Below are 24,158 nucleotides of genomic sequence, written 5' to 3'. Positions count from 1 at the left end.
AGTTTGTATTGTTTCTGCTAAAACTGACGTCTATTTCCTCTCTTTTCCTCTCAGTGCATCAAATACCAGCCTTCTGTTAGATGCTGCTAGTTTCTTAGCCAGGAGACTGCAGTTTGTGTCCCATTTAGAATGCTGTGTTTTGCATTCTGCCCCCCCCCCCCCCCCCCCCCCCCCCCTTTTTTTTTTTTTCACTCACTGATTATCATCTCACTCCCATTCACTGGTTTAAGTACTTAAAACTGCTTGGCTGGGTTTAGGAAAATATTGAGGCATGTCTTAAAGTACCCCTTCCCAGCATCAACCCTGCACGCTGCACATTTAAGACTGGTCATTTTAATATGACACAGAGGCTCCTTCCCAAGTGTCCCTAGGTGATGAGCTGGGAGTGAAAGATCTGTGAGACAAAAACGTCAGGATTTGACAGCCTAGTAATGAGAATGAGCTGTTTAGTCACAGCAGTTCTCCAACTGACTTTAAATGCTGCAGCAAGTTATGCTGTCACACTACCTTTCAGACAGGCATTCGGATTGCTTGCTTTCTCATTTAATTTAAGAGACACAACAAAATTCAAAGGTATTTGCTCTGAGAAGCTGGAACCATGGAGTCTTTTGCCTTTGGGGTAAGTGGACTCAAGAAACGGGGTGCAAACATTAAACTCAGACGCCCATTCAAGCCAAAGAGGTTTAACTGTGCTGTGTTTAACTAACAGAAGCAAGTTACTTCCTTCTGAGACTGAAACAGTCATTATCCGCACATCCTAATTGGCCGCCTGTTAGCAAAACTGAAAAACCGTCTAGTGCACCAGTCATGACAAATACTTATAATAGAGACAGGATGTTTTGATTCTTCTGGAAGGTCAGAGCCGATGTGAAATGGCTATGAGTCATATTGGGTGCAAATCGTAGCAAGCCTGCATCATTATTTTTCTCCTGCTCTCATTCCATCAGAACTTTCCAAGTTGACCAAATAAATTCAAGCTTGCTTGTGATATTGAGGATGCTGTAGCACATTTTGCTGATGCACCACAACCTTGCAAACACATGCAGTACTTGTTAGAAGCTCAGCAACCGGCCTTAATTTTTGCTGTTCGTGGCCTCAAGATTAGCCCTGCTGCATTAAAGTCTTCTCTTTCTCTCTTTCTAACTCTGCAACTCTTTATGCCTCTCTAGGTGTGCCCGGCAAACCTCAGATCTCAGGCTTTGAGCATGCAGTGAAGGAGGGGGAAAAAGTCACCCTGACCTGCACCAGCACTGGCAGCAAACCCCCCGCCAAGTTGCGCTGGTACAAAGGAGACCAGCTGCTGGAAGGTGAGAGATACAGGCAGTGTGTGCATGCTTTGTGTTCGTCTTGATAATTGTGTGTTATGTGTGTGAAGGTATTGTGAGGTCACAAAAAAATGTGTGTTGCACATGTTGGATTTTGTACTCTGGCATGTAGTTCTGGTAAGGAGTGTATGGGTGTGGCTGTGTGTTTGTTTAGGAAAGTGTGTGTGTGTCATTATGCAGCTGGATGTATATTCTGAAAGAATGCAGGGATGTGTGTGTGGTTTTTTTTTTAACCTCTGTATGTTTATGTGTGGTTTCTGTGGCGTTAAGTGTTTATGGGCGACTGTGATGCTTGAGTGTACGGTGTGTATCGGTATTTGCAAGTGTGTCTGCACATACACATTCACGACATCGGTGCGCATATGCCTCACGCTTGAGCATTTGCAAGATCATGCTGTGTGTGTATTGTGTCCTTGCCATATTGCCTCCTGTCTCTCTGTGTGTCCTGAACCTGTGTGTGCATATGCGTGTGTGCATGTGCGAGAGCAAGCTGCTTGTGAGTCTGAGTCCAGAAACGTGCTGCGAGTGTGCCCTTCTTTCCCATCGTTCCCCCATGCTCCTTCATCCTCTAAATGTGTACCTACACATGTATCCAGGAGCTGTTTATGTGGTTGCTTTTATTATATTTTGTGAGTGTTGTTGCATAGCTTATTTACACAATTGCGTGTGTATGTTGGGCTGCAGCATATCTGCAACTGAGAGTGACACAACAGAGAGCGAGAGATAGCGTGGGTCGGATCTAGCTAGGGATAACGACAGAATCCAGCAATAAAAGGCAGGGCGGAGGAGAGGATGAAGGGATGAGGTCGAACAGAGAAATTGAGATAGGGAGAGCTTTGCATGAGGTCAGGCTGACTAGTCTTTTGTTACAGATAAACGTGAGAAATGAGTAGGGAAGAAAGAGGAAGAGGCAGTGCAAACACAGAGAGGGTGTCATGAGAGGACAAATTAACTGGCTTCTTCCAAACAGATAAACTGAAAATCAAGGAGACGATTGGCAGCTTCTGACTCACAGTGGTATTGGCAGGGCTTTCTTTTCTCCAAATTGCAACCATCTTTCCCATAAACCCCCCCTGCTTCTTGTTTCTAAATCAGTCAGAGGTTTTCTGTTTTGCTTTACCGAGCAGAACAAACATGTTTGAAGTGTTGTTTCTGTCGCCCTTTCGCTCCCTCCACCATCTGCCCTCACACACACACACACACAAAAAAAATAGAGCTTTAAGCTCTTATTGTACTGGAAGAACAGCGCTCTCTGTCTGTCGTCACAGCTCTCCAGCAGATGCCACAAATCCTACTTTATATACAGTATACTGCAGTGTTTACACTGGTGAATCGTCTTTGGGAGGCATTTTTACAGTAATTACATTAATGTAATAAGATAAAGATTTATTGATGTGAAAATGTACACTCTGGCTTTGTAATGCAAAAATGCCCATCATTTGCCCTGATGCTTTGGCACTGTGTCAGTGTTTGCTATAATTACGGATTGAAAGGACTCAAAAGAATGGACTAAAGCTACAAAGAGAAGGAGTAATGGGAGAGCTGCCCGCCTGAGGACAGATTATGTGGTCCTTTTGTTACAGCTGAACTAAAAGCAGGAGACAGAAAGGAAGGAGAAGAACGTGGAGATTGTCGCTTTTTAGAAACTGGATTTCTGTTTAAAGGCTCAGTTCACCCAGTATACAAATAGATCCATTTTTCTCTACACCTGTAATGCCACTTCAAAGCATTCTCAGCCCCAAATACTGCCGTTCACAGAGATACACACAAGATGTTCCTTGGTATTGGTGGCATTGTATTCAAAGAAATAACCCTCCTTTCTTTTGCAAAGTGGCAAAATCTCCATTTAAAGGTGGGAGTGGTGGCCACAAGTTTGTCTGCCAGGTCCTGCATTTTACTTTCATTTTTACTTGATCGTTAGCATTGAGAGCTTGAAAAAAGAAGGCAACTGGACTTCTTTAGGTTTGTGAAGATGTTTCTCTTCTCACTGAAGAGTCCAGCTGAAGAAGCCAGTTGGCTTCTTTTCTCAAGCTCTCAAGCCTATCATGACCTGGATGATTGAGAACCTAATTAGTTAGCATTAGTAAGAAAGCTTTGGTTATGTCATGGTCCTTGGCCTTTTGGCCCGGTGTTTTTGTGTTTTGTAATTAAAGTTCTGTTATTGTTTAATTGCTCTAGTTGTGTTTCTTAGGTTGCTTGTGCCTTAGTTTTATTACGGGTTATATTTTGATGTCTTACTTTAGTTATTGGCATCAGGTTCATGGTTATTGTTTAGTTATGTTTAGAGTCCCAGTCCTCCGGTGTTTCCCGTGTCCTCTTGTTCTGTCCGTGTTTCCCGTGTCTGTTTTGTTCCCTGTCTTGCATGTTGTGTTTGATTTCACTTCCCGGTGTCTCCCTGTGTGTTGTGTCAAGTCTGTGTCTCTGTTTCCTCGTTGTCACACTTCCTGTTTTATTTTGGTAATCCCTTGTTACCTGTTTATTCTGTTCCCTTGTGTCATTAGTCTTATTTGGTTCACCTGTCCTTCCCTGCTGTCTCCACTCTCCCTAATTACCTTGTGTGTATTTAAACCCTCAGTTTTCTTCTGTTCATTGTCGTGCTGTTATTAGTGTGCCTGCATGCTAGCTGTGTGGCCTGTGTTTTCCCTTGTGTTTGTCTGTTATGGACTTTGCTCCGGCCTTGACCTTTGGGTTTTTGTATATTCAAGTCACTCCAACTTTAAGCAGCACTTCTAGTTCATTTTGTTGCCTCTGCGTCCTGCGTTTGGGTCCAACTCTGCCTGCAACACAGCCCACACATAACAGGTTATGTTTAATAAAAGAATGTGGTTTGGGTTAAAATATGGCCCTTTCTCAGCATTAATCCTGCATCATCACCCAATGATGCTTTCCCATTGCTTTTGAATGTGACACCAAGGGTGTCCTCAAATTGGGAACAGGCTGGCCATGCAAATGGTTTTGGTCTTACTTGCCCAGGTTTTGAGATAGCCCAAATTTTGCAATAGCCCCAAACACTGTAAGTGAATGGTATTTTGTTTGTAGAGCTCACAATATGTATTATATAGAGTATAAGTTTAATTTAAAAATTCAACAGCAGCGTGTCTTTCCACAGTCATGGTGGAGATTTCTTATGCACTACCTCAGCAAACGAAATAGTCCTATCCCCAGGAGTTATATTTACATTGCACATAGCCACACTGCATGATTTACATACATAGTGTATTTAATGCCAGAGAGAGAGAGCAGGGAGCCCTTTACATAGCAAGATGGAAATTAAAGGTGTGGAAGTTAGGAGGCTTGATAGAAAGCCAGAGTTTGTATTCTGTGACAGACCTGCAATTAAAGTTTGCTTCCTTCACTGTCTTCACAATCGTTCCCAGTTCTTCACGGTGTCTTTTGTGTGTGTGTGTGTATCTGGGCATGTGTGTGTAAGCCTATCTTAAACGGCCACTCTAGCAGACTTGTAGTGCAAAAACACAATGTTAGGGGTCGTAAATAACAAGGTTTTTAACAAGTAGAGTCAAAAGTGATCAAAGACTTTCACAGTCTGTCCCCACTATGGGGAAATACTGCATCCTATAGTTCCCATAATGGCATGTGAAGCGGTTCTTCATTTGAAGGTGTTGTTAAGACTTTTTCTTCCCGGTAAAGACACATAGTTGAGGTCAAATAGTCAAATTTTCTTGGGAAGGTTCCCAACTGAGTGAAATGACCCAGAAGTGTCAGCTGGCTGAATTCTCTGAATGTTAAGGAAATGTGTTTCAGCGCTACCTCTATCCCCTTTAGCACTGGATACACACTGAGCCATCCTTTATTAAAGGTGAGCAGATAATGCTGTCCCAGAATTCAAAGTGACACACTATCAGGCCGTTGAGGAACAGAAACAATCAACATAACTGACAAGCTGGAGATCCTCATATAAATTACTGCTGTATTTTTTTTCTCCCTCGTGCCGTAATTTGCTTTTTTGCCAGCTTTTAGGATAGTCAATAATTAATTTTACTTCAGAGATGCCTGAAAGCCTTAAAAAGACAATATTCAATGTAGATAATGTCTGCAGTGGGAAAACAAAATAGGAGAGGACAGCGGGGTGAGCAGCATTTCCTAATTCAACCATTTAGTTTCACTGTTGTTGCTGATATTTTCACTGCATTGTCCATGTTTATAAACCAACATGGTAAAAACGCATGGGGTGAAGTATAATCATAGTTGTGTTTCAACAGGACGAATGCTTTTCAGTCACCAAGGTTCTCTGCAACCTTCATCACATTTCCCATTAAGGTCAAGGAGAAGTGATGAGGAAAAAGACAGAGGATGTAAATTGCTTCGACTATTCGACTGCAGCCTTTTTCTGTTGAACTTTGTCCTCGTGCGTGTAACTGTCCTCATTTCCCCCCACTGAAACAACCCAGGTGAACTCATTCACGTGGTTATGATTATAATATTAAACACCATGTACAAAATTGCGTGGTTTGTCCCCATGCCTTGCACAGATACTGCAAAAATGGATGAATCCGTAAAACATTAAATGTTGCCCGAGGTTTTGCTGAATCACTGGTCTGGTTTGTACAGAGACATAGTTTCTTTTTTGGAATTTGGATGAACCTAGCCTTTGAAATGGAGTGAGAACAGGGAGAAATATACACACCAAAAGAGATTTGAAGGAGATCAACTCCATATGAATGATGTTGTGTTTGAGGCCTCACTCAGCCGTCTTGACATTGCACAACGCCAATCAGTCATTGCTCGAATGACACACACTCTGTCACAAACACACACACACACACCCATTTGGTTCAACACACAAACATTAGTAATGGACAGATAATAATCATACACATACACAGTGCTCATCTCCGACTAGATAGCAGAAGAGCACCGCGGGTCAGTGTGCTATTATTACAGGTTCTCATTCATGCTGTTGCAGTCCATGTTTGTGTGTGAGTCCAAGTGTGTGGATGCTGGAAAGATGAGCCCATAGACTGCTGCTCACCAATGTCTGTGACAGCTTCACTGACAGTAAAAGGAAAGATGGAGAGAGATGAAGAGAGGAAAGGGAATGAGGGCAACATAGATGCAGAGTGTGTGTGTGTGTGTGTGTGTTTGAGAGAGAGAGAGAAAGACTCCTTGTATCAAGAAAGCGACAGCAAGGGGCTGCTGAGAAAACAGAGAACAGAGGGAGAGTGAATGAATGAACGGGAGTGCGCGCGTGTGTCTGTGCATAAAAATAGACAGAGTAACTGCGAATATACTGAGAGAGTGATGGAAGCTGCAATAAAACGATGTTGAGAGAGAGAAGGAAGAAGAGAGAGCTAAAGGGGAATTAAGAAAACTGCAGAAGAAGAAATGAGGCAGCTTTGTGTCTGAGTGGGAGCAGATTGGAGGGGCCAGGATGAAGCAAAGGGGGACCAGTTTTAAAGATGTGGGGACTGGGGAGCGCAACAGGAGAGAGGAGAGGGAAAGAAGGGAATGCTGACGAAATGGAGAGAGAAATCCAGAAAGAGGATTTAGCAGAGAGCGGAGGGGAGACAGAGAGCAAGAGAGAGTGCGGGAGAGGGAGTGGTAATTGAGAAGAATGAAAGGCTAAGAGCTTTGAAGACTGTATTAGTTGTACTGTGTGAAAGGGCTATGGATCATTTAGTGACATCGATGTATTGGATTGGGGATAATGGGGATTTATGGTGGCACTTAATGCCATACCGGTTGAATTCCAACCTAAATTGTCATAATGCAGAACGTGGGGCGGATGGTGAAGGGTACATGGGCGTGCGTCTGTGTGGAGCAACATAATGGACGAGAAAGGAAAGGAAGAGAAACAGAGTGGTGGGAAAAGTTTTCAGTTCCTCAAAGTGTAAAAATCACAGCACTTTGAGAAAAGTGGACTGTTACTTATGATTAATAATGGTCATTAATGAGCAGACTTTGCCTGGGTATGAAACTACTTTCAAGCCTCTGAAAACTATGCAGAAAAACTGCTGTAATTCACGCAGTGCTTTTGTTAAACCCCTTGAATCTTCTTTGCTTGATTTAATCCTTTATTTACCACAGGCCGGTGGGCCCGTTAACGTCAAAGGTGCCACCATTCATGGACTTCCGGCAACAATTACCGTAATAACCCTACTGTATATTGGCTGTGAAGCTCAATTTCTCAGTTTTCAGAATTTTGCCGATAGGACACACGGTCTCGTAATTACGGTAATTCAAGGCCCGTTTGGTCAGCGGTGATGCGCTCGGCGTTAACCAGCTGTTAACGTGTGCAGGGAAGGCATCAGTCATCATCAGCACCCTTTTAAGTGTAGCGATCCAGAGTAAAATAACTGTAATGTAATTTAAAATAGTAAGGAGTAGAAAATGGAAATACTGTATCTTAAAATTGAGTATAGTATTTGATTAAATTAACTTTGTCATCTGAACAACTGAAAATAGACACAAGTCCAATATATCCCATCAGCTCCACTCAGTAATTCAGTAACAAGACTAATTAACTTTCTTTCCAAATAAGATGACCTCATGTGTACGCTTAAATCAGACTTCGGTGCTTTCTCTGGACGTAATCCACTTAAAGATTAAATCCGATGACTGTTTTGATTATTTTAAAACCTTTCACTCATTCGTGGGAGGGCTGTTCCTGAGCATCTGTTTCCTCCTAGTCACAGTTAAGCATTTTCACACCTTGAAAAGTAAAGTAGAACTGGAGTCCTATGATCAGCTCCGCTGGAGTGGCCGGGGGTTAAGCACCAGTTGGTATAATAATGAATTTTAAAAAGAACTTGTTCACTCATTTCTTTTACTTCCTCACATTGATTTACCTGGTCTTTTCTTCTTCTTTTTTTTTCTTTTTTTCTTATGAATTAATCTGGTTGCTTTTTGTTCACAGGTTTCTCTAAAAAAATATGCCTCTGCTCGTGGTATATAGAATCCAAAGTGTCATAAGTAGGAAACATCATATTTTATTCCATCTTGATAATTTTCTCTAGATGGCATTATAATATTGTAAAATATTTTGTAGATTCAACAGTGAAAACTCTGGTAAATGAGGATCGTTTTTCCCTCAGTCAGTGTGTTGAAATGTTAAAATGTTAATTCTCTGTTTATTTTCAAGGGGGGGAAATAAATGACAGTTTGGTGGGAGAATATCACATTTTCCCAGTGCAGTAATTAAAGGACACCACACAGTTGAGTCTGTCTTTAGCACAAACAAAACAATTTAATCTCATTGGCGGCTTCATTTTTTCCATTACAAAAGCAGTGATTTTGACCCATTTGTTCCATAAGCTAATTGATTAATTGAATAATTCTTTCTGCTCTAATCTGGACCTTCTGGTCACAAGCACGCATCTTTAGCCATAAAGTCCCAAACACGCTGGGCACAGTAATTGCTGCATCCAGTTGTTTGATTTGCCTAACATGATTATTTTATGGTGGATTGTACGCTTGAGGGTTGATGCATCAGCAGCTCGAGCACCTCATCTGCATGGCATCACCACCTTGGGGGAAGTTAGTCTCAAGGATGTGCCAATTGCCCACCTCTTTTTAATCGAGGAATACGAGTTTTATAGAAATGTGTCGGTATCCCATGAAATTTTAAGCAGGTGCTGGAGTATCGTTGAGCTTAAATATTAATGAAGGAGAATGCTGCACATGCTTTTACTAATGCTGAATATTAAGATTTATTTTAATGATTTAGCAGTCATTAAAAGCGTAACTTTGATGATTTGAGATGTTTTTGTAATTATTTGGAGTTTTTGTGAACTGATCTAAACTTTTGAACTGTTGTTGATAATAATAAATCATGTGATAAATCTGTGATAACATTAATTCATAATATAGATTGGCCATAAATGCTGACTTAAAGACGTAAAGTGAAGCCTTATGTTGAGCTAGTGTGCGGAGACATGTGCAGTCCTCTTTTGTTAATGCTGTCACACTGTTTTACATAAAAACTGTAATTACATTCGGTAAAAACAAAAAAAACGAGCATAAACTCGAGGAATAGTCAGAGTTTCCTATATTTATAACCCAACAACCATCATATTTCACACCTTTATTTTTGCCCATTCACCACCAGCTCTCCATTGCATTTCCTGTAACATGATCTGTTGTACAATCTGCTTGTTATGTGTATAAACGACCCATTGTGCAATCTACACTGACTTACAACAATGAAATGTGGAAGGCATTACAGCTGCAAACATTTGCCTGTTTATTACATATCCAGCGCTTATGGAGCAGAATTTGCATTAATTTGCAGTTTTGTTTGTATCCTGATTATTCACCTTCCTTTTATTATTTATTTATTTTTGGTCACTATGAACTCCTGAGGGAAATAAGGATCTGGTTGTTTAGCTGCTCTGCAGAGGCTGGCTGTGTACTTCGTTGTTGGACATATATTGTATGATAGGTTCATCAGCTGTCTGCTGCTCTTGGAAATAAAATTATAGCTGGAGCAGTGAACCAAAACAATAAACCTGCAGACAGGAAAACCAAAACACTGAGCTGAAAGACACTCCATGTTGCTCGTGGGGATTACGGGGTGAGGCGATGTTTCTCAGTTGATGCATCACTAAATCACTAATTGGTAAACGAGGTCAGTGACAAGAAGGCCATCAATGCAAGAGATTTAAATGAAATGGAATTTGTATAAGTCCATATTTCTATCATTGGATTCTACTACAGAAGCTTTTCATGATTCACAGTTCAAAATATTCAATATTTATCTTACAGTACTGTGTAAAAGCACCCTTCATTTCTTTATATTTTGCTTCCAAGCAGACAGACTTTATGGCGGTCCTGAGCAATATTTATTAGGTTTTCTGAAGGTCTTTTCTTTGGACATTGGCTGATTTTTCACTCAGTCCAATCTTTGTACCTGACCGCTTTCAGAAGAATGCTTGTTTGGCACTTAATATTGACCTATGAATCATTCAAGCATCTAATTCATGGGATAAACCGGTGTTGTGCCTCCACACAACAGACAACTTAGCAGAGAAATCATTTTAAACTGTACCTTTAGGCACTTGGTTACTAGCAGCCTGTTGCAGAAACACATCATCTGTTCCCATTTCTTTAGTTGAAAAAAAAAAGCCAAAATAACACAGTTTGACAGGCATAAAATAGTATTTTTTGCACCAATAAAGTTAGCATGTCTCCACAGTGTGTCCTTAAAACATCTGAGTAAACTGGACAAGTTGAGTACAAAAAAAGAAAAGTGGCTAGAAAAAAAAAAACCTCTATCTGCAGTAGATGGACAGTATCTGAAAATCATAGGAAAAAATCCAACAAAAACCTGATAGAGGACCTGACAGATACATCTGCCTTTCAGCTGATCCATCTACTGTGGATCAGCTGGTCTCTGGGGGGCTTCTTGATGTCACCCAGAAGGGTGGCTGTCAAGGCGGCATTCTTAAGCAAAGGAAACAGGGTGAAAAGGCTGAGGTATGCAAAATTATAGAAGAACTAGAATCAGTGGCATCAGGTCTTATGGAGTGATGAATCCAAATTTGAAATTTTTTATTCAAATCATTCTCAGTATGTACGGAGGAGGTCAGGAGAGAGATACAACAGTGAGTGACTGCTGCCATCTGTAAAACACAGTGGAGGCTCTGTCATGGTTTGGGGCTGCATTTCAGGCAGTGGTGTTCAGGATCTTGCCAACATTGATGGAATTATGAATGCAGAAGAGTGCTTTCAGATTTTTAGCCACCATGCAATACTATTTGGAAAGCATCCAATTGGCTACAGCTTCATTTTTCAGCATAACAATGATGCCAAACACACTGCCAGTGCAGTAAAAGCATACCTGGATAGAAAAACACACACTGGAACACGATCAGTCATGGATTGGCCTCCCCAGCGCCTGGACCTCAGCATTATTGAAGTAGTGTGGGATCATCTTGACAGAGAACAGAACAAAAGGCGGCCAATATCCAAAGAAGAGCTTTGAATGTCCTTCAAGAAGCCTGGAGAACTATTCCTGAAGACTACTTACAGAAATTACAAGAAAGTTTACATAACAGAGTTCAGGCTGTGTTGAAGAATAAAGGTAGTCATACCAAATATTGACTTTCAAACTTGATAGAATTGTACAGATTCTGTCTTTGTCTTATATACTCTTATTTCCTTTTATGTTTGCATAAATTGTTGCACCTGTTTTCCATTTTCCTAACAAAATATGAAGAAATAAGGGGTAGAGCTGTGTGCCTGATAACCATATTAAGGACATCCCCTCTCATTGGCATCATTCAGAACCAAAGGTAGAAAAAAAACTGTCTGAAACTGAGCGTTTTGCACTCGCCATCATAACAGTAGGTACTACTAGGATAGCCCCGCTTTAAACAACCAAGGCAGTGAACCTCTGCTCCAGCTTTCATGGCCATAATGCCCAGGTACACTGTAGCAACAGATGATCCTCCCACGTTGACCCGTTTTTCCTCCAAGAAAAGCTTCAACTACCTCCCAGACTGTGGGAGAGGCTAGGATCCACCCCAGTCACAGAGTTATGTAGGACATTGTTAATATTAAAAGTACTCATTATAACTGCTTTCAGTACACATTATATTCATTATCTTGTTCAGGTTTTGAGATGTCTGAAGATTTCTGTGTCATCTTCCATTCAGTGCTGAGGAATAGAGTTTTGCGCTTCATACCCACAGAAGTCAGAAGTAAAATATTTTTTAGAAGTTAACAAAGACCTGTGTTTCCAGAAATAACATCCTAGTTATTCCACAATGAACCACTTTAATTGGAGAAAGCATAACAAGGACCTTGTTTCTGAGATTTTTTTTTTTTATTATTTTAAATTTGCTCTCTAATGCTGCGTGCACCAGATTCTATTAAACTCCACTTGATATGGATGGAGAAAGGAATCCTAAAGATGAATATAACAGAACAAGGGCACAAAGCAAAGTGATCTGGATGGATACACATGTGTGTTCCAGTTAACAAGAGTGTTCAGTTTGTCTCTGTATGCTGCTACAATCAATTTGAAATAAAGCATTCAAGACTTAAAGCTTAAATTCAAGAGGATGAGCAAAATGATTTCATCAACTATTGAAGAATTACAGCCTTTTGTATGCATTTCCCTATTTTCAGGTTCTCGGTAAGCTGACCCTTTAAAGGGGTCAGCGTGTTACAACGTGTTAGCTTATACACAATCCAGCATTAGCTTATGCTGCTTTCCAGTCTGATTTGCTTATTGCTCTGCTTGCAGCAGCTGACATGCAAATCTGCACTGATTATCTAATAATGAACTGAGGAAATGTGAATTATGGCCAAATGTGCATCACAGCTGTCTTGGGAAAAAGCATTTAAACTGACTGCATCTTGTTTTTTCCTTAATGAATGTGTTGAATCGGTACCATGACCCCTTGGGCCCCAAAAAATGCATTAAAACTCAATTGCGTGAATTCAAAAATACTGTACACAAGAGTCAGGGAGTAAACAAATAGGGCTTCTTCATTCCCAAGTCTGGTTTTGAAGATCCATGGTCTTTAATAAAGGCAATATACTGGCTGTATTTGTGTGTGCAGAGAGAGAGAGGATAGTGAGAGAGACAGACAGACTCCACAGAGTGGCATACGATTATTGAAATGCACCTGGAAAGTAAACTAATTTTCTCTGCGGGTCAGAGGACTGGTTATGGTAATAAAAAGAGAGATGTCATTAGATTCAGTGGTATTTGAAGAGTTCTCTGGGGTAGGAAGAAGAAGAAGAGAGGAAGGTGTCTATAATATCTGTGTTTTTGAGAGAAAGAGTGAGACAATGGGGAAAAAACAGGTGTGTGTTTTTCAATCCGCTTCCCTGCCACTATCTGTCTCCTCTGTGTATATGTTATTCATGAGCTTGACCTACATGTGCCCGTGCTTGTGTGTGCATGTGTGAGTGTGTGCGTCAGCCCGTGCAGGAGTAAGTGATAAGGTTCTGGTCCACTTTCCAAGATTCACCAACCACTTTCACGCTCTGACCACCCAGTTTGATATCTCTTCTTACAATAGAATGTGATTTCAGGGTGACAACAACTCAACTGTGTTTATGCTTTCATGCTATAACTGTGGTGCTGCTGATGTTGCTGCACAGGCACAGATACTGTGATCTGCCCAGTTCTTCTTCAGCACAGTTTCTGATGACAGCTTCCATAAATTTAAAGGAAAGAACATAACATTGTTTGAGGTGTTATATGTGAATCTGAGCATGTTGTTATTTAAAACTTTCTCTATTATATCTGACCTGTTTTGTCAGTTTATAAAGCAAAATATAGCTGCAGCAGATTGCAAGGAAAATGTTGCAGCTGCTCTTTATATGTCAGAACTATACTGTGTTTCAGTATAGTTGCCTGATTGTCCAGTGTTGGATCGAGTTATGTGCAATTCAAGCCGTCTCCTAAGCAACAGCGAGCAAGCGAGTCCAAAGAAAGCTGGACTTCGCAGCATTAGATCTTTAGCCTCTCTCGTCCCTTTGGTGTCCTTCAGCATGAAACATCACAGACTGGCCTGGTTAGTAAACATGAGCATGCTGTGTGCAGTTTACTGATGTTACTTTGCAGTGGCTGTGGGTGCTGAAGGGAGCTGATATTTTCAGTTGCCATTTGGAGCAGCCATCGTGCAAGGTTTACCTTTACAGAAACCAGATCTGAGGATGGGTGGAAAGCTTTGAGATTTGTGGACATTGTATTGAGGCAATTCAAACACACGTAGTTGACTGGAAAAGGCACAAATTTGGTGCTGCAGCTACCAGTTGCAAGATTATTTTTTTAAACAGTGGAAAGAAAATGTCTTAAATTACATCCTACTATTAACTGAACAACAATGAACAGCGTGTGCAGTGATTTGCCTTGATTAATGACTTGAAATATGGATCAATTATGAGTATTGTTGTGGTATTTTCTGTTGACTCACTGATGCCTACACTGGCTAAGGTAAGTTAATTACTTTGAGGACAAAGATTCTCTGTGCTGTGAAGTTTTATTGGATAGAGTGATTTATACATCGCCGAGTGAGTCAGCAGGAAAAAAATTATGATTTTTTAGGGAGAGCAAACAATGATATTTTCTCACATTGCTAAAAATATGGTTGGAAAATGGATTGTCAGATATACAGTGTATGCGGCACAAAATGATACATCGCAGAACAAAACACCCGAGGGCACAAGGTAACTGCAAAAGCATTTTTCATTTAATGGGAACAAATGGGGGTCATTGTAGTTCTGCACAGTTCTGCGACATGAAACCACCACATCCTAATTACAGTACAAAGAGTTGTGTGTATTGTTTTTAAGAATACTGTACTAGTCCCAGGTTGAGATGCAGACACTCTCCTTTGACTGTCTTCTTCTTGTCCCTCTTCACCTCAGGTGGTCCGGAGGTGGTGGAGCCTGTTGAAGACAACCCCACATACAATGTGAGCAGCGAGCTCACCCTGGAGGTGAGCGCCAGCGATGACAACACGCTCATCGCCTGCGCCGTCAACCACCCCTCTCTTGCTCCGGGGGACAAGAGGAGCGAGCATGCTCTGCGGGTGTTGTGTGAGTCAACTGGGAAATGGGGGGAGGGAGGGCAGTCACGGAGGCTACTGAGGGAAGACGAGAGGCAGAGTAGAGGACGGACAAATGTGAGAGAAAAATGCAAAGGAAAACCTCAGACTGCTCTGTTTCTTTATTTCTGTCCTGACCTTTTCTTTTATTGGGCAGTATAAGCACATTTTCCCCTTTTTTAGTTTGATCTTTGCTCCAATAATTTCATATTAGCCGCCTGTAATCATGACCACACAGGAATTTCACCTTCCTCTCCTGGTGCACTTAGCCAGAGTTGAGTCACAGTGAATAAGAAGAGAAGGTTATCATCTAAAATGAAACTATAATTGGAGCTATGGAGTCTGTGTCACTGCTGCCACCCTGTGGGAAATATGACAGTACTGCATCACCGATGGAAAGTGATGTTGTGTAAGGGGTTATGTCATTGTGGGAGGCAGAGAGATGGTGACGCCTACAGGATGCAGATGGGAGTAGATGGAGATGGGGATGAATGAGACTGTGCCGTGTGCATGTTTGTGTGGTTAGGAGTCCTGTGTTATATAATTATACTTTGTGTCTGTGTGTATCTGTGGGTGTGTCTGTCTTACAGATTCCCCGAACGTGCAGATACAGCCTGAAAGCGATCTGCCTAGAGAGGGGGAGAAGTTCTCTCTTCGGTGTTTGGGCAACGGGAACCCCGAGTAAGACAAACAGATGCCTCAGTGCATAAACACATACACTGTTCACTGATTTAAGCAGAGTCTAGACACAACCTGCACCCAGACACACATATGCAGTCACCCACTGATTTAATCTGCGCTTATAAAGGCACAATTATTAGTCAGTTTATTGACTTCAGAACAACAATATTTAAAAAGTGAATAAATTAAGAACAATATTCCTCAAAAGAAAAAAAAAATCCTTTATTCAGCATAACTGTGTCAGCACATAAGTAATGCAGTGGTCACATTTCCACATTTTCCAGCAGTTTAAGACAAAACCAAGGCTTTGCCCTCTGTTCAAACTGAATGATCCTCAATCAAAAAATCTTCAAACGTCTGCAGTGAGTGAACACTGTCGTCGACTGAATTGGCAGTAAAGCTCCTCCCACTCGTGACTGATGGCACTCTTATAAACTGAGCTGTGAGCTCCTCACTGAACGAAGATAAAATGATTGTGGAAGACACAAAAACAATCTCAACAACTCTTTCAGGACTGAAGAAGCCTCTTGGTTGAGAGGTGAAACGTCTTCCCAAACCTAAAAAGTCCAGGTGCTTTTTGTTTTTATTATTTAACTAATAATTTAGTCTTAAATAACAGTATGTTGAACTACTAACTTTCTATACAATGCTAATGAATGCTAGTTTTATGCTGAGCTGATCCTGCTAGGTTAGAGTAGACAGCAGGATCAGCACTAAATGTCGACACTGATGGATTCGCCTATTTTTGTTTGTTACTGGAAAGCTTTTGAAACTGATATGATCATTCACTGACAAACAAAAGCCCATTAGAACACATGTGGCAACCACTTAGCTTCCCACTTCCACTCTGGTATTAAAGTTACTGAAGTGTTATTTCTTTCTGGCCTCTGATTTCTATTTTGTAGGATCTATTAAGCAGGCTAAAATTTACTAAAATGAAGACCTAACAAGACTAAGATTTGATAATCATGTTTAAAAGAGATCAACTTTTACTCTTAGTTGGGGCTACACTACATTGCCAACTTGATGTCAACCCACCCTTTGCAGCTATAATAACTGCAACTCTTCTGGGAAGGCTTTCCACAAGGTTTGGGGGAATTTTTGACCATTCTTCCAGAAGCTCATTTGTGAGGTCAGACACTGATGTTGGACGAGAAGGCCTGACTCAGTTCCTCCCAAAGGTGTTCTATCGGGTTGTGGTCAGGACTCTGTGCAGGCCAGTCAAGTTTTTCTACACTAAACTGGCTCATCCATGTCTTTATGGATGTTGCTTTGTGCACCGGTGTGCAGTCATGTTGTTGGGAGCATGAAATTGTCCAAAATGTCTTGGTATGCTGAAGCATTAAGAATTCCTTTCACTGGAACTAAGGGGCTGAACCCAACTCCTGAAAAACAACCTCACACCATAATCTCCCTCCACCAAACTTTACACTCGGCACAGTGCAGTCAGGCAAGTACTGTTCTCCTGACAACCACCAAACCCAGACTTATCCATTGAATTGCCAGACGGAGAAGCGTGATTCATCACTCCAGAGAATGCATCTTCACTGCTCTAGAGTTCAGTGGTGGTGTACTTTATACCACTGTATCTGACACTTTTGGGTCATGGAAATGCATTTAATGACGCTCTCTACGCTCTGTTCTTGAGCTGATCTGAAGTCTGGAGGTCTGTAGTGGCAACACAGTATCACGGTACCACACTGGAATTCACTGAGCTCCTGAGAGCGACCCATTCTTTCACTAATGTTTGTAGAAGCAGTCTGCATGCCTAGGTGCTCGGTTTATACACCTGTGGCCATGGAAGTGATTGGAACACCTGAATTCAAGGATTGATGATTGATGTCAAAGACACTTTTCAAGTCACATTCCTTGCACCTCTTTGTGCTCGCAGGGCCCAAAGTAGCCGATGATCATTCAAGCTGAAATATTTTTGAAAATTTCAACATATACTACCATATTTTTCTTAATTCAGGGTTTATATAACTTTTTTAGAGTGCCTCTAGCCTTTTTGAAGCAGGTGCAATTGCTTGTCATGATTCCTGTCTAGTAAACCTGAGTTCATGACCACATTCAGATAAATGCTACCTTTTATACAGCACTGTAGCCTGTTTTACTGTAAGATATATTGATGGAAGCCATGCCCATAATGAACAGTTCAGGCTGGGTTTTGCCACCTTTACTGTAATCGAAACTCTCACCCCAGTTGTGTGGAGGACCTCAATTGAATTTAGAGGCACTTTAGATCAACGTACAATGAAGTAGACACACGTGTAAACACCTTCACATTTACTCACAGTAAAGGTGTCAGGTTACACAGCGCAGGTACAGAATCATAAAACAAACATAATTCTTAAAAAATGCATGTCCTTACACACACTCATACTGGCTAATTGTGCAGGTAACAGCAGTGACAGTAAGCACACACACGCACACACAGAAACACTTGTAAGCAATCACAAATTAGCATGTTCAGTTTCTGATGGCTTCTTGTGCAAATGGTCTCTTGTTCAAACAAGACTTGTGTGCAAGCACACGCAGCCTCAGTTAGCAAAAGCTAGAATCTGCTCAAACAAGCTCTGGTGTGTTCACTGATACAGCGTGCACACATTTTTCTGACACCGGCATGCACGCAGAAACAAACTGCAACCCGCGTCTTAAATCCTGCCCACACAAATACTCTTTCCCCTGGCCTTTCTGCATTATAGATGAATCTCCATCGATCCACTCTCCTTCTCTCTCTTCTGCCTCCTTCCATCCCTCCATCATCGCGTATCTCTCTGCTGTCTTGTCACTCATGGCTCGTTCGCTCCTCTCCGCCTTGTCATGCCGCCACCCCTTGCCCTCCTCCTCCTCCTCCTCCTCCTTACTTCGTCCTTTCCTATAACTCATCTATCTCTCCTCACACCTTTTCCCTCTAAACTCCCCGTCCCTCCCCTCCCCTCCTCACTTTGCCTCACGCTCTGGTCTGCTGTCATCCCTTCCCTACTCATTCTCTTTCCCTGTCAGCCCATCACAGGAGTGGCTAGGACGAAGACTAGCTGGTAAGTTTGATTGGCAGGTGGAATGCACAGGGGGCGGGGGAGGAGGAGGTGACTGTCATTGCATGTACGTGCTGTAACAGGCAGCATGGAAGTCGATAAATTATAGGCAGTAAGGAAGCAATGTGTGGAGAATGTGCCACAGTGCCACAGGGACCACCAATGCTAGAAATCCATTTGTTTGGGAAGCATTTCAACCATCCACCGAATCATGTTTGTTCTACGTAGGGAATAGTCTTGTTTTATTATAATAAATGGGTCTACAGTGTCTAGTTCAAAATGGCCTTGACAGTGCAAATGTTCTGGGTGCTCCTATTAGGATCACTCTTTGTAAAAAATTTACATGAAGTACATGAAGAGGCTTTAGATAAGAATGACTGCAGAGTGTCAGAGGATGTATGAAAAAAAAAAGACCACAGAAAAAGAAGAAAAGACAGAAAAAAGAGGCAAAGAAGGGAGAGGTAGAGAGAAGAGGGAAAAACAAACTGACAGGAGAGGAGAGGTAAGCGGAGAAAAGCGTAGGCAGAGGGGAGACAGAAAGATATGGTGACAAGCAGAGAATGACTAAGACAGAAAGGGGGAAGCGCAAAGTGTGTGTTTGTGTGTGTGTGTTATGTGCTCTACTACTTGTGGATGAGCTGGTGTCCAATCAAATCAGATACAGGTTGCCCCTGCAACTGTCAGTCAAAACCCAATCACTGCAACAACACCTTTCCTCCGACACACCTAGCCACTCGGCTCCCTGTCCTCCTTTTTAGCCGCCCGCCCCAATCAAACTCAATGAATGTCGCACTCCATTCCACGATACACACTTTTCTCTCTCTGTGGTCACATCCTGTCAGGTTCAAAAGAATAACAGCGTATCAAATTCTGTACTGTGTTTCCTTGACGCCCAGCGGCAAGAAATTTCTAATAGAATAGAAAAGAAAAGGATTTGTGCTCTACATTCTGTTATAGTTCCCATTTATTTGATCAGGAGCACGAGGTAGTGCTCACAATCACTTTACATTTCTATTCTTCAAGCCACATAACCGAGTTAAACTCTCCCAAGACTTTGCACTTAACACGTTTACAGTTCAAAAGCCTGGCATAACTTTGACCTAATGCTAGCAAGCTTCCTTGAGTCTGCAAGGCTGTGACTATATTTAGAAAAAACAGGTGACAGGTAACAAGATTACTAACCTGTAGCTTGTTAACAGACAAGGATGTCCATGCTGTATAGTTCAGTTCTCTTAAAAAGACCACATATTTGAAGCCAAAGCCTAATATATCTTACAGTGCTGTGAAAAGGTTTTGAGCCACTCCTCATTTCTTTGACCTCTGCAAACATAAATGGAAATTCAGTTATAAGGCAGAAACAGAGTTTGTACAGTTCTAAAAAGCTTGAAAAATCAATATTTGGTGTGACCACCTTCATTCTTCAACTCTCTTGAACTCTCTGAGGCAGCTTTCTTGTCATTTCTTTAAGTAGTCTTCAGGAATAGTTCTCCAGGCTCCTTGTAGGACATTCAAAGCTCTTCTTTGGATGTTGGCTGCCTTTTTGTTCCATTCTCTGTCAGGATGACCCCCACACTGCTTCAACAATGCTGAGGTTCTGGGAGGCCAATCCATGACTGATGATGTTCCGTTGTGTGTTTTTCTATCCAGGTATGTTTTTATTATGTTGGCAGTGTATTTGGGATCATTGCCATATTGAAAAACGAAGCAGTTGCCAATCAGATGTTGCCAATAATAAATAAATGAATAAACAATAAATAATGAATGATGATTCAAAGACCCATGAGTCATCAGTTTTATTTTACGATTGAGTGACATTTTGATGCCTGTGTATACAGATAAACCACACACTTTACTGCATCTTTTTTTTTTTTTTTTTTTAATCTACATTAGTTGCAAATGCTTTGGTTACAACTGAAATAGTTTATACAACATTAAACATAGCTGGAGCCTCTTCAGTAAATTTTATGTAATGAGCAAGAAATTGGTGGATGGACCAGCTGGCAGCCTGCAGCGTGCCCAGTTTGGCCCATTGGCTGTAAGTTAAATATCACTGTTGTATATCTGCAGCAAACAAGTTGACAAACAGAGGCTTATTTATACATGTGGCACACACAGAGCGACATTGTCATTCATTTATAAGTTGTGTCTGCATATCCAGTCTGCTGTTATTCTCTCTCCTCTGTTGCTTTGGTCTCGGCTGACTCCAAAGCCCGTGGTTCTTTAGCATCTAAATGCTCCAATTTCTTTGCAAGTGTCGACCGCTGACTTTGACTGTCTGGTGTGAATGGAAAAAATTAGGGGCATAATCATTTTGCCCATTGTTAATATGAAAAAAAAAAGGTAATTAGAGCAGCTTCGAGGCTGTCTATATTCTGCAGGAAACAGTGACCTTGGGACTGAGTGCCACAGAGTGGGCTCAGTCAGAAAGAGCAAAAGTAATGAGATTCCCGTGTATTCCCCGAGATTTAATCAAAATAAAAACAACATTAAAAAAAATTACAAGGCTTATCCATTAATAATCTGTAATTGTAAAAATACCATTATCTGTTGACATGATGCATTCGGTTGAAATAGCTTGAATTACAAAGATTTTATGAATTAGCTTAATTTAACAAATCTTATATTAATAATTTAGCAGAAATACCCAAAAGCTCATTCTTCTCAGTGATAATGATTACAACTGGGAGAGGGAGGCGTATGCAGCTCCAAAGTACCCATAATTGCAATAAAGAATGTCTTCAAGCGTATCATGACTTTTGTACAGTGTTTACTAATGCATGTGTGCTAATTGAAAACTTTCCACCTAAGCAGGGCTCATAGCCAGGAATAAAGCGCAGCGTTTTTAGACCTGCGTGTTGGGAATTATCAGATCGTTATCGTGATCTGACCGGTCCGCTTCCTCCACTTAAACTGCCTGCCGTATAACATATAAACGCATATTGAGCATTATATTTAATAACACTGCACGAGTTACAGCCTGTAAATGTGAAGTTAATTGTTCAGTTAATTGCACATTATCTAGCATTTGGAAGCGGTGTAAAACAACAGAAGATTACATTTTATTGCAGGTAACCAGACAATGCACTGAAAGGACATGTTGTTGTTGTTGTTGTTGTTGTTTTTTTTAATATTTTATGGTTGAATAATCATCTTTTATTTGCCTCGGGACACCTGACTGTGCACATGAGACTTTCTCTTCAGGATTTCTTTGCCCAAAATGAAACATACTCAAAAACTTTGACACTTGGTCTTTCCAAGTGTTTGCTCAGTGGGAAGTGTCGAGGGAGCAGATTGTTTTTCATTAGCTTTCAGCCAGTTGGAGAATTTTCCCCGGCAGCAACAACCAATAGAGTTATTCTTTTACAGCTCCGACTCATCCAACTAGATTTAAAATATCGGTGTGAAGTAGCTTAGTCTAAGAACTTCATTATTCCTGCCCTTAACAGTTAGTGTACAAGTGCCAACCTGGCCAAAGGCGTGAAGTTACGGATCGCACCTTTAGGTGTCGCTCTGAGTTTTTCCACATTTCCATGAGTGATTAATCAGTCCAGTACATTCAGGTCTGTCCCTGATTCAGACTCCCCGTCATTCTAATTACTGTACAGTGCTTAAGGACTGGCACATTTACATAATTGATTCTTTTATCAAAGCTCGTCCCGCTATCTCTGTCTCTCGTTCTCAATCTGTTATGCAGAATGGATTTTTTTTAGCGCAGCCTGATTTGAAATGCTGATCTTCATTCTGTTGTCTTCTTTTCCTTCCATCGCTTTTAAGTTCTTTTCTTCTTCAAGCTGTGCCATTCTTCTTTGCATCACTCGTTTTTTCCCCCCTTTCATCTACTTTACTGTCTCCTGCAACAACTTCCACATCTTTCCTTTTCCTCATCGTTCATTCCATCCTCCTTCGCTCCTGTCTCTATTTTCTTTCTGTAACTTCTTAACCATCTCTCCTCTCCTCTCCTCTCCTCTCCTCTCCTCTCCTCTCCTCTCCTCTCCTCTCCTCTCCTCTCCTCTCCTCTCCTCTCCTCTCCTCTCCTCTCCTCTCCTCCTTTTATCTTTTCTTTTTCTATCTTTATTCCTCCCAGTCTCGATGCTCCTTTGACCATTTCTTCTCTTTGCCTTTCTGTCTCAACCTTACCCTTGATTATTTCATCTTTTTTCTTTCTCCTGAAGCACTTGTCACAGCTCCCTTCTCTCATCACTACAGATGTCTTTTGATTTTTTTTTTTTTTTTTTTATAAATTTAAGTAACTTTTTTTTGAAGAATGTTCAAAACGTATATGTTTCAGCTGAGGACTCTCATTCTCTCTGTCTGCCAGGCCCACTAACTACGTATGGGACAAGAAAGATGGAGAGCTCCCCTTACTGGCCAAACCCGACGGTGCTGTCCTGAATTTCCTGACGCTCAACAAATCAGATAATGGCGTCTACGTGTGCCATGCTGACAACGGCATTGGAAACAGCCAGGGGGAGTACACACTCTTGGTGCAAGGTAAGGAGAAAAATCAAAAAGAGAGAAAAACGGATGTGTGGTGACAAAAAGAGGAAGGAGAGGGACTCATGTAGACACAGGGATGGGATGTCTTCTTCTTTCTTCATCACGTTTTTTTTTTATTTCTTCTTTCGTTTGTTGTGGCTTTGCTTGTACTTCCATCTTTTTTCTCTTCTGATTTTCTTTTGTTTCTTTCCTCCCGTCTTTGTTTATGTTTTTTTTTCTTTTTTCTCATCCAACCACGCCTCCACAACCACCACCGGCACCGCTTACCATTCAATCGCTTTTGCTCCTGTCTTGCGCTTCTCTTCCTTTGCTTTTATGTGACCCGTTCATTCAATTCGTGGTCGTTTTATTCGCGCTTTGCTTACCCGTTTGTTTTCCTACTGCGCTTCATTTTTTCTTCACATCCTCAAAGATCCCATGAATCCAGTCACCCCAGACGCCACCTTTCCCTCACTTGGTTCTTCATTTTTTCCTCCCTCTTCCTCTCTCCCATCTTCCTCTTCTCCTGACAGCTTCTTCGGCTCTGGCTCTGATTCCACTTACTCTTACTCCTTTTCGCCTTCTGACCTCATCATCTCTTCCTCCTCCTCCTCCTCCTCCTCCCCCCCCTCCCCTTCATCAGCTCATGTGTCAACCACCATGTCTGAATCCTCCACCACGACCCTCTCCAACGCCCTCTTCCCTGACCTGCCTTTCTCTCCTGACTACTCTTCCCCCCACCCCCCCTTATCAACTTCTTCAACTCCTCCCTCCACCCACTCTTCAAGCATTACTCCCGCCACTGCCGCTCCCTCCTACTCATCCCCTGCCTCCTCCCTTACGCCCCCAGTTTCAGTCCAGCAGAATGGAGTAAACACGTTCACAGGTAAAACCAGTTACACACTTACGCACACACACTTGTAAACAATGAGATGCAAGAAGCTTGATATAGCGAAAGAAAACCGAAAAATGTTTGAAGCTTTCACACGCGGTACCAAAATTGATCTTGTATTGTGTAGCAGTCAAAAACACTGGGAGTCTGTTTTACATGCACACACGCACGCAAACACACAAAAACAAAAAAAAGCCTGGCGAGACAAGAAATGAAGGATCAC

The 24,158-nt window shown here is 41.5% G+C and overlaps 1 protein-coding gene across 1 annotated transcript in view; it reads left to right on the top strand.

Annotated features, from left to right (window-relative positions):
• The first annotated feature begins 598 nt into the window (after positions 1 to 598).
• Positions 599 to 24,158, top strand: part of cadm3 (cell adhesion molecule 3) — a 33,027-nt gene continuing 9,467 nt past the window's right edge. The window contains exons 1-6 of the mRNA XM_030751600.1: positions 599 to 641; positions 1,170 to 1,307; positions 14,670 to 14,840; positions 15,439 to 15,529; positions 22,886 to 23,058; positions 23,477 to 23,929. Of these exons, the coding sequence (XP_030607460.1) occupies positions 599 to 641; positions 1,170 to 1,307; positions 14,670 to 14,840; positions 15,439 to 15,529; positions 22,886 to 23,058; positions 23,477 to 23,929 (1,069 nt within the window). The remainder of the gene's footprint in view (positions 642 to 1,169; positions 1,308 to 14,669; positions 14,841 to 15,438; positions 15,530 to 22,885; positions 23,059 to 23,476; positions 23,930 to 24,158) is intronic.

The sequence above is a fragment of the Archocentrus centrarchus genome, chromosome 17 (assembly GCF_007364275.1).
Source record: "Archocentrus centrarchus isolate MPI-CPG fArcCen1 chromosome 17, fArcCen1, whole genome shotgun sequence".
Lineage (NCBI taxonomy): Eukaryota > Metazoa > Chordata > Actinopteri > Cichliformes > Cichlidae > Archocentrus > Archocentrus centrarchus.
Note: the sequence above shows the minus strand (reverse complement) of the source record. Positions and strands in the feature narration are given on the sequence as shown.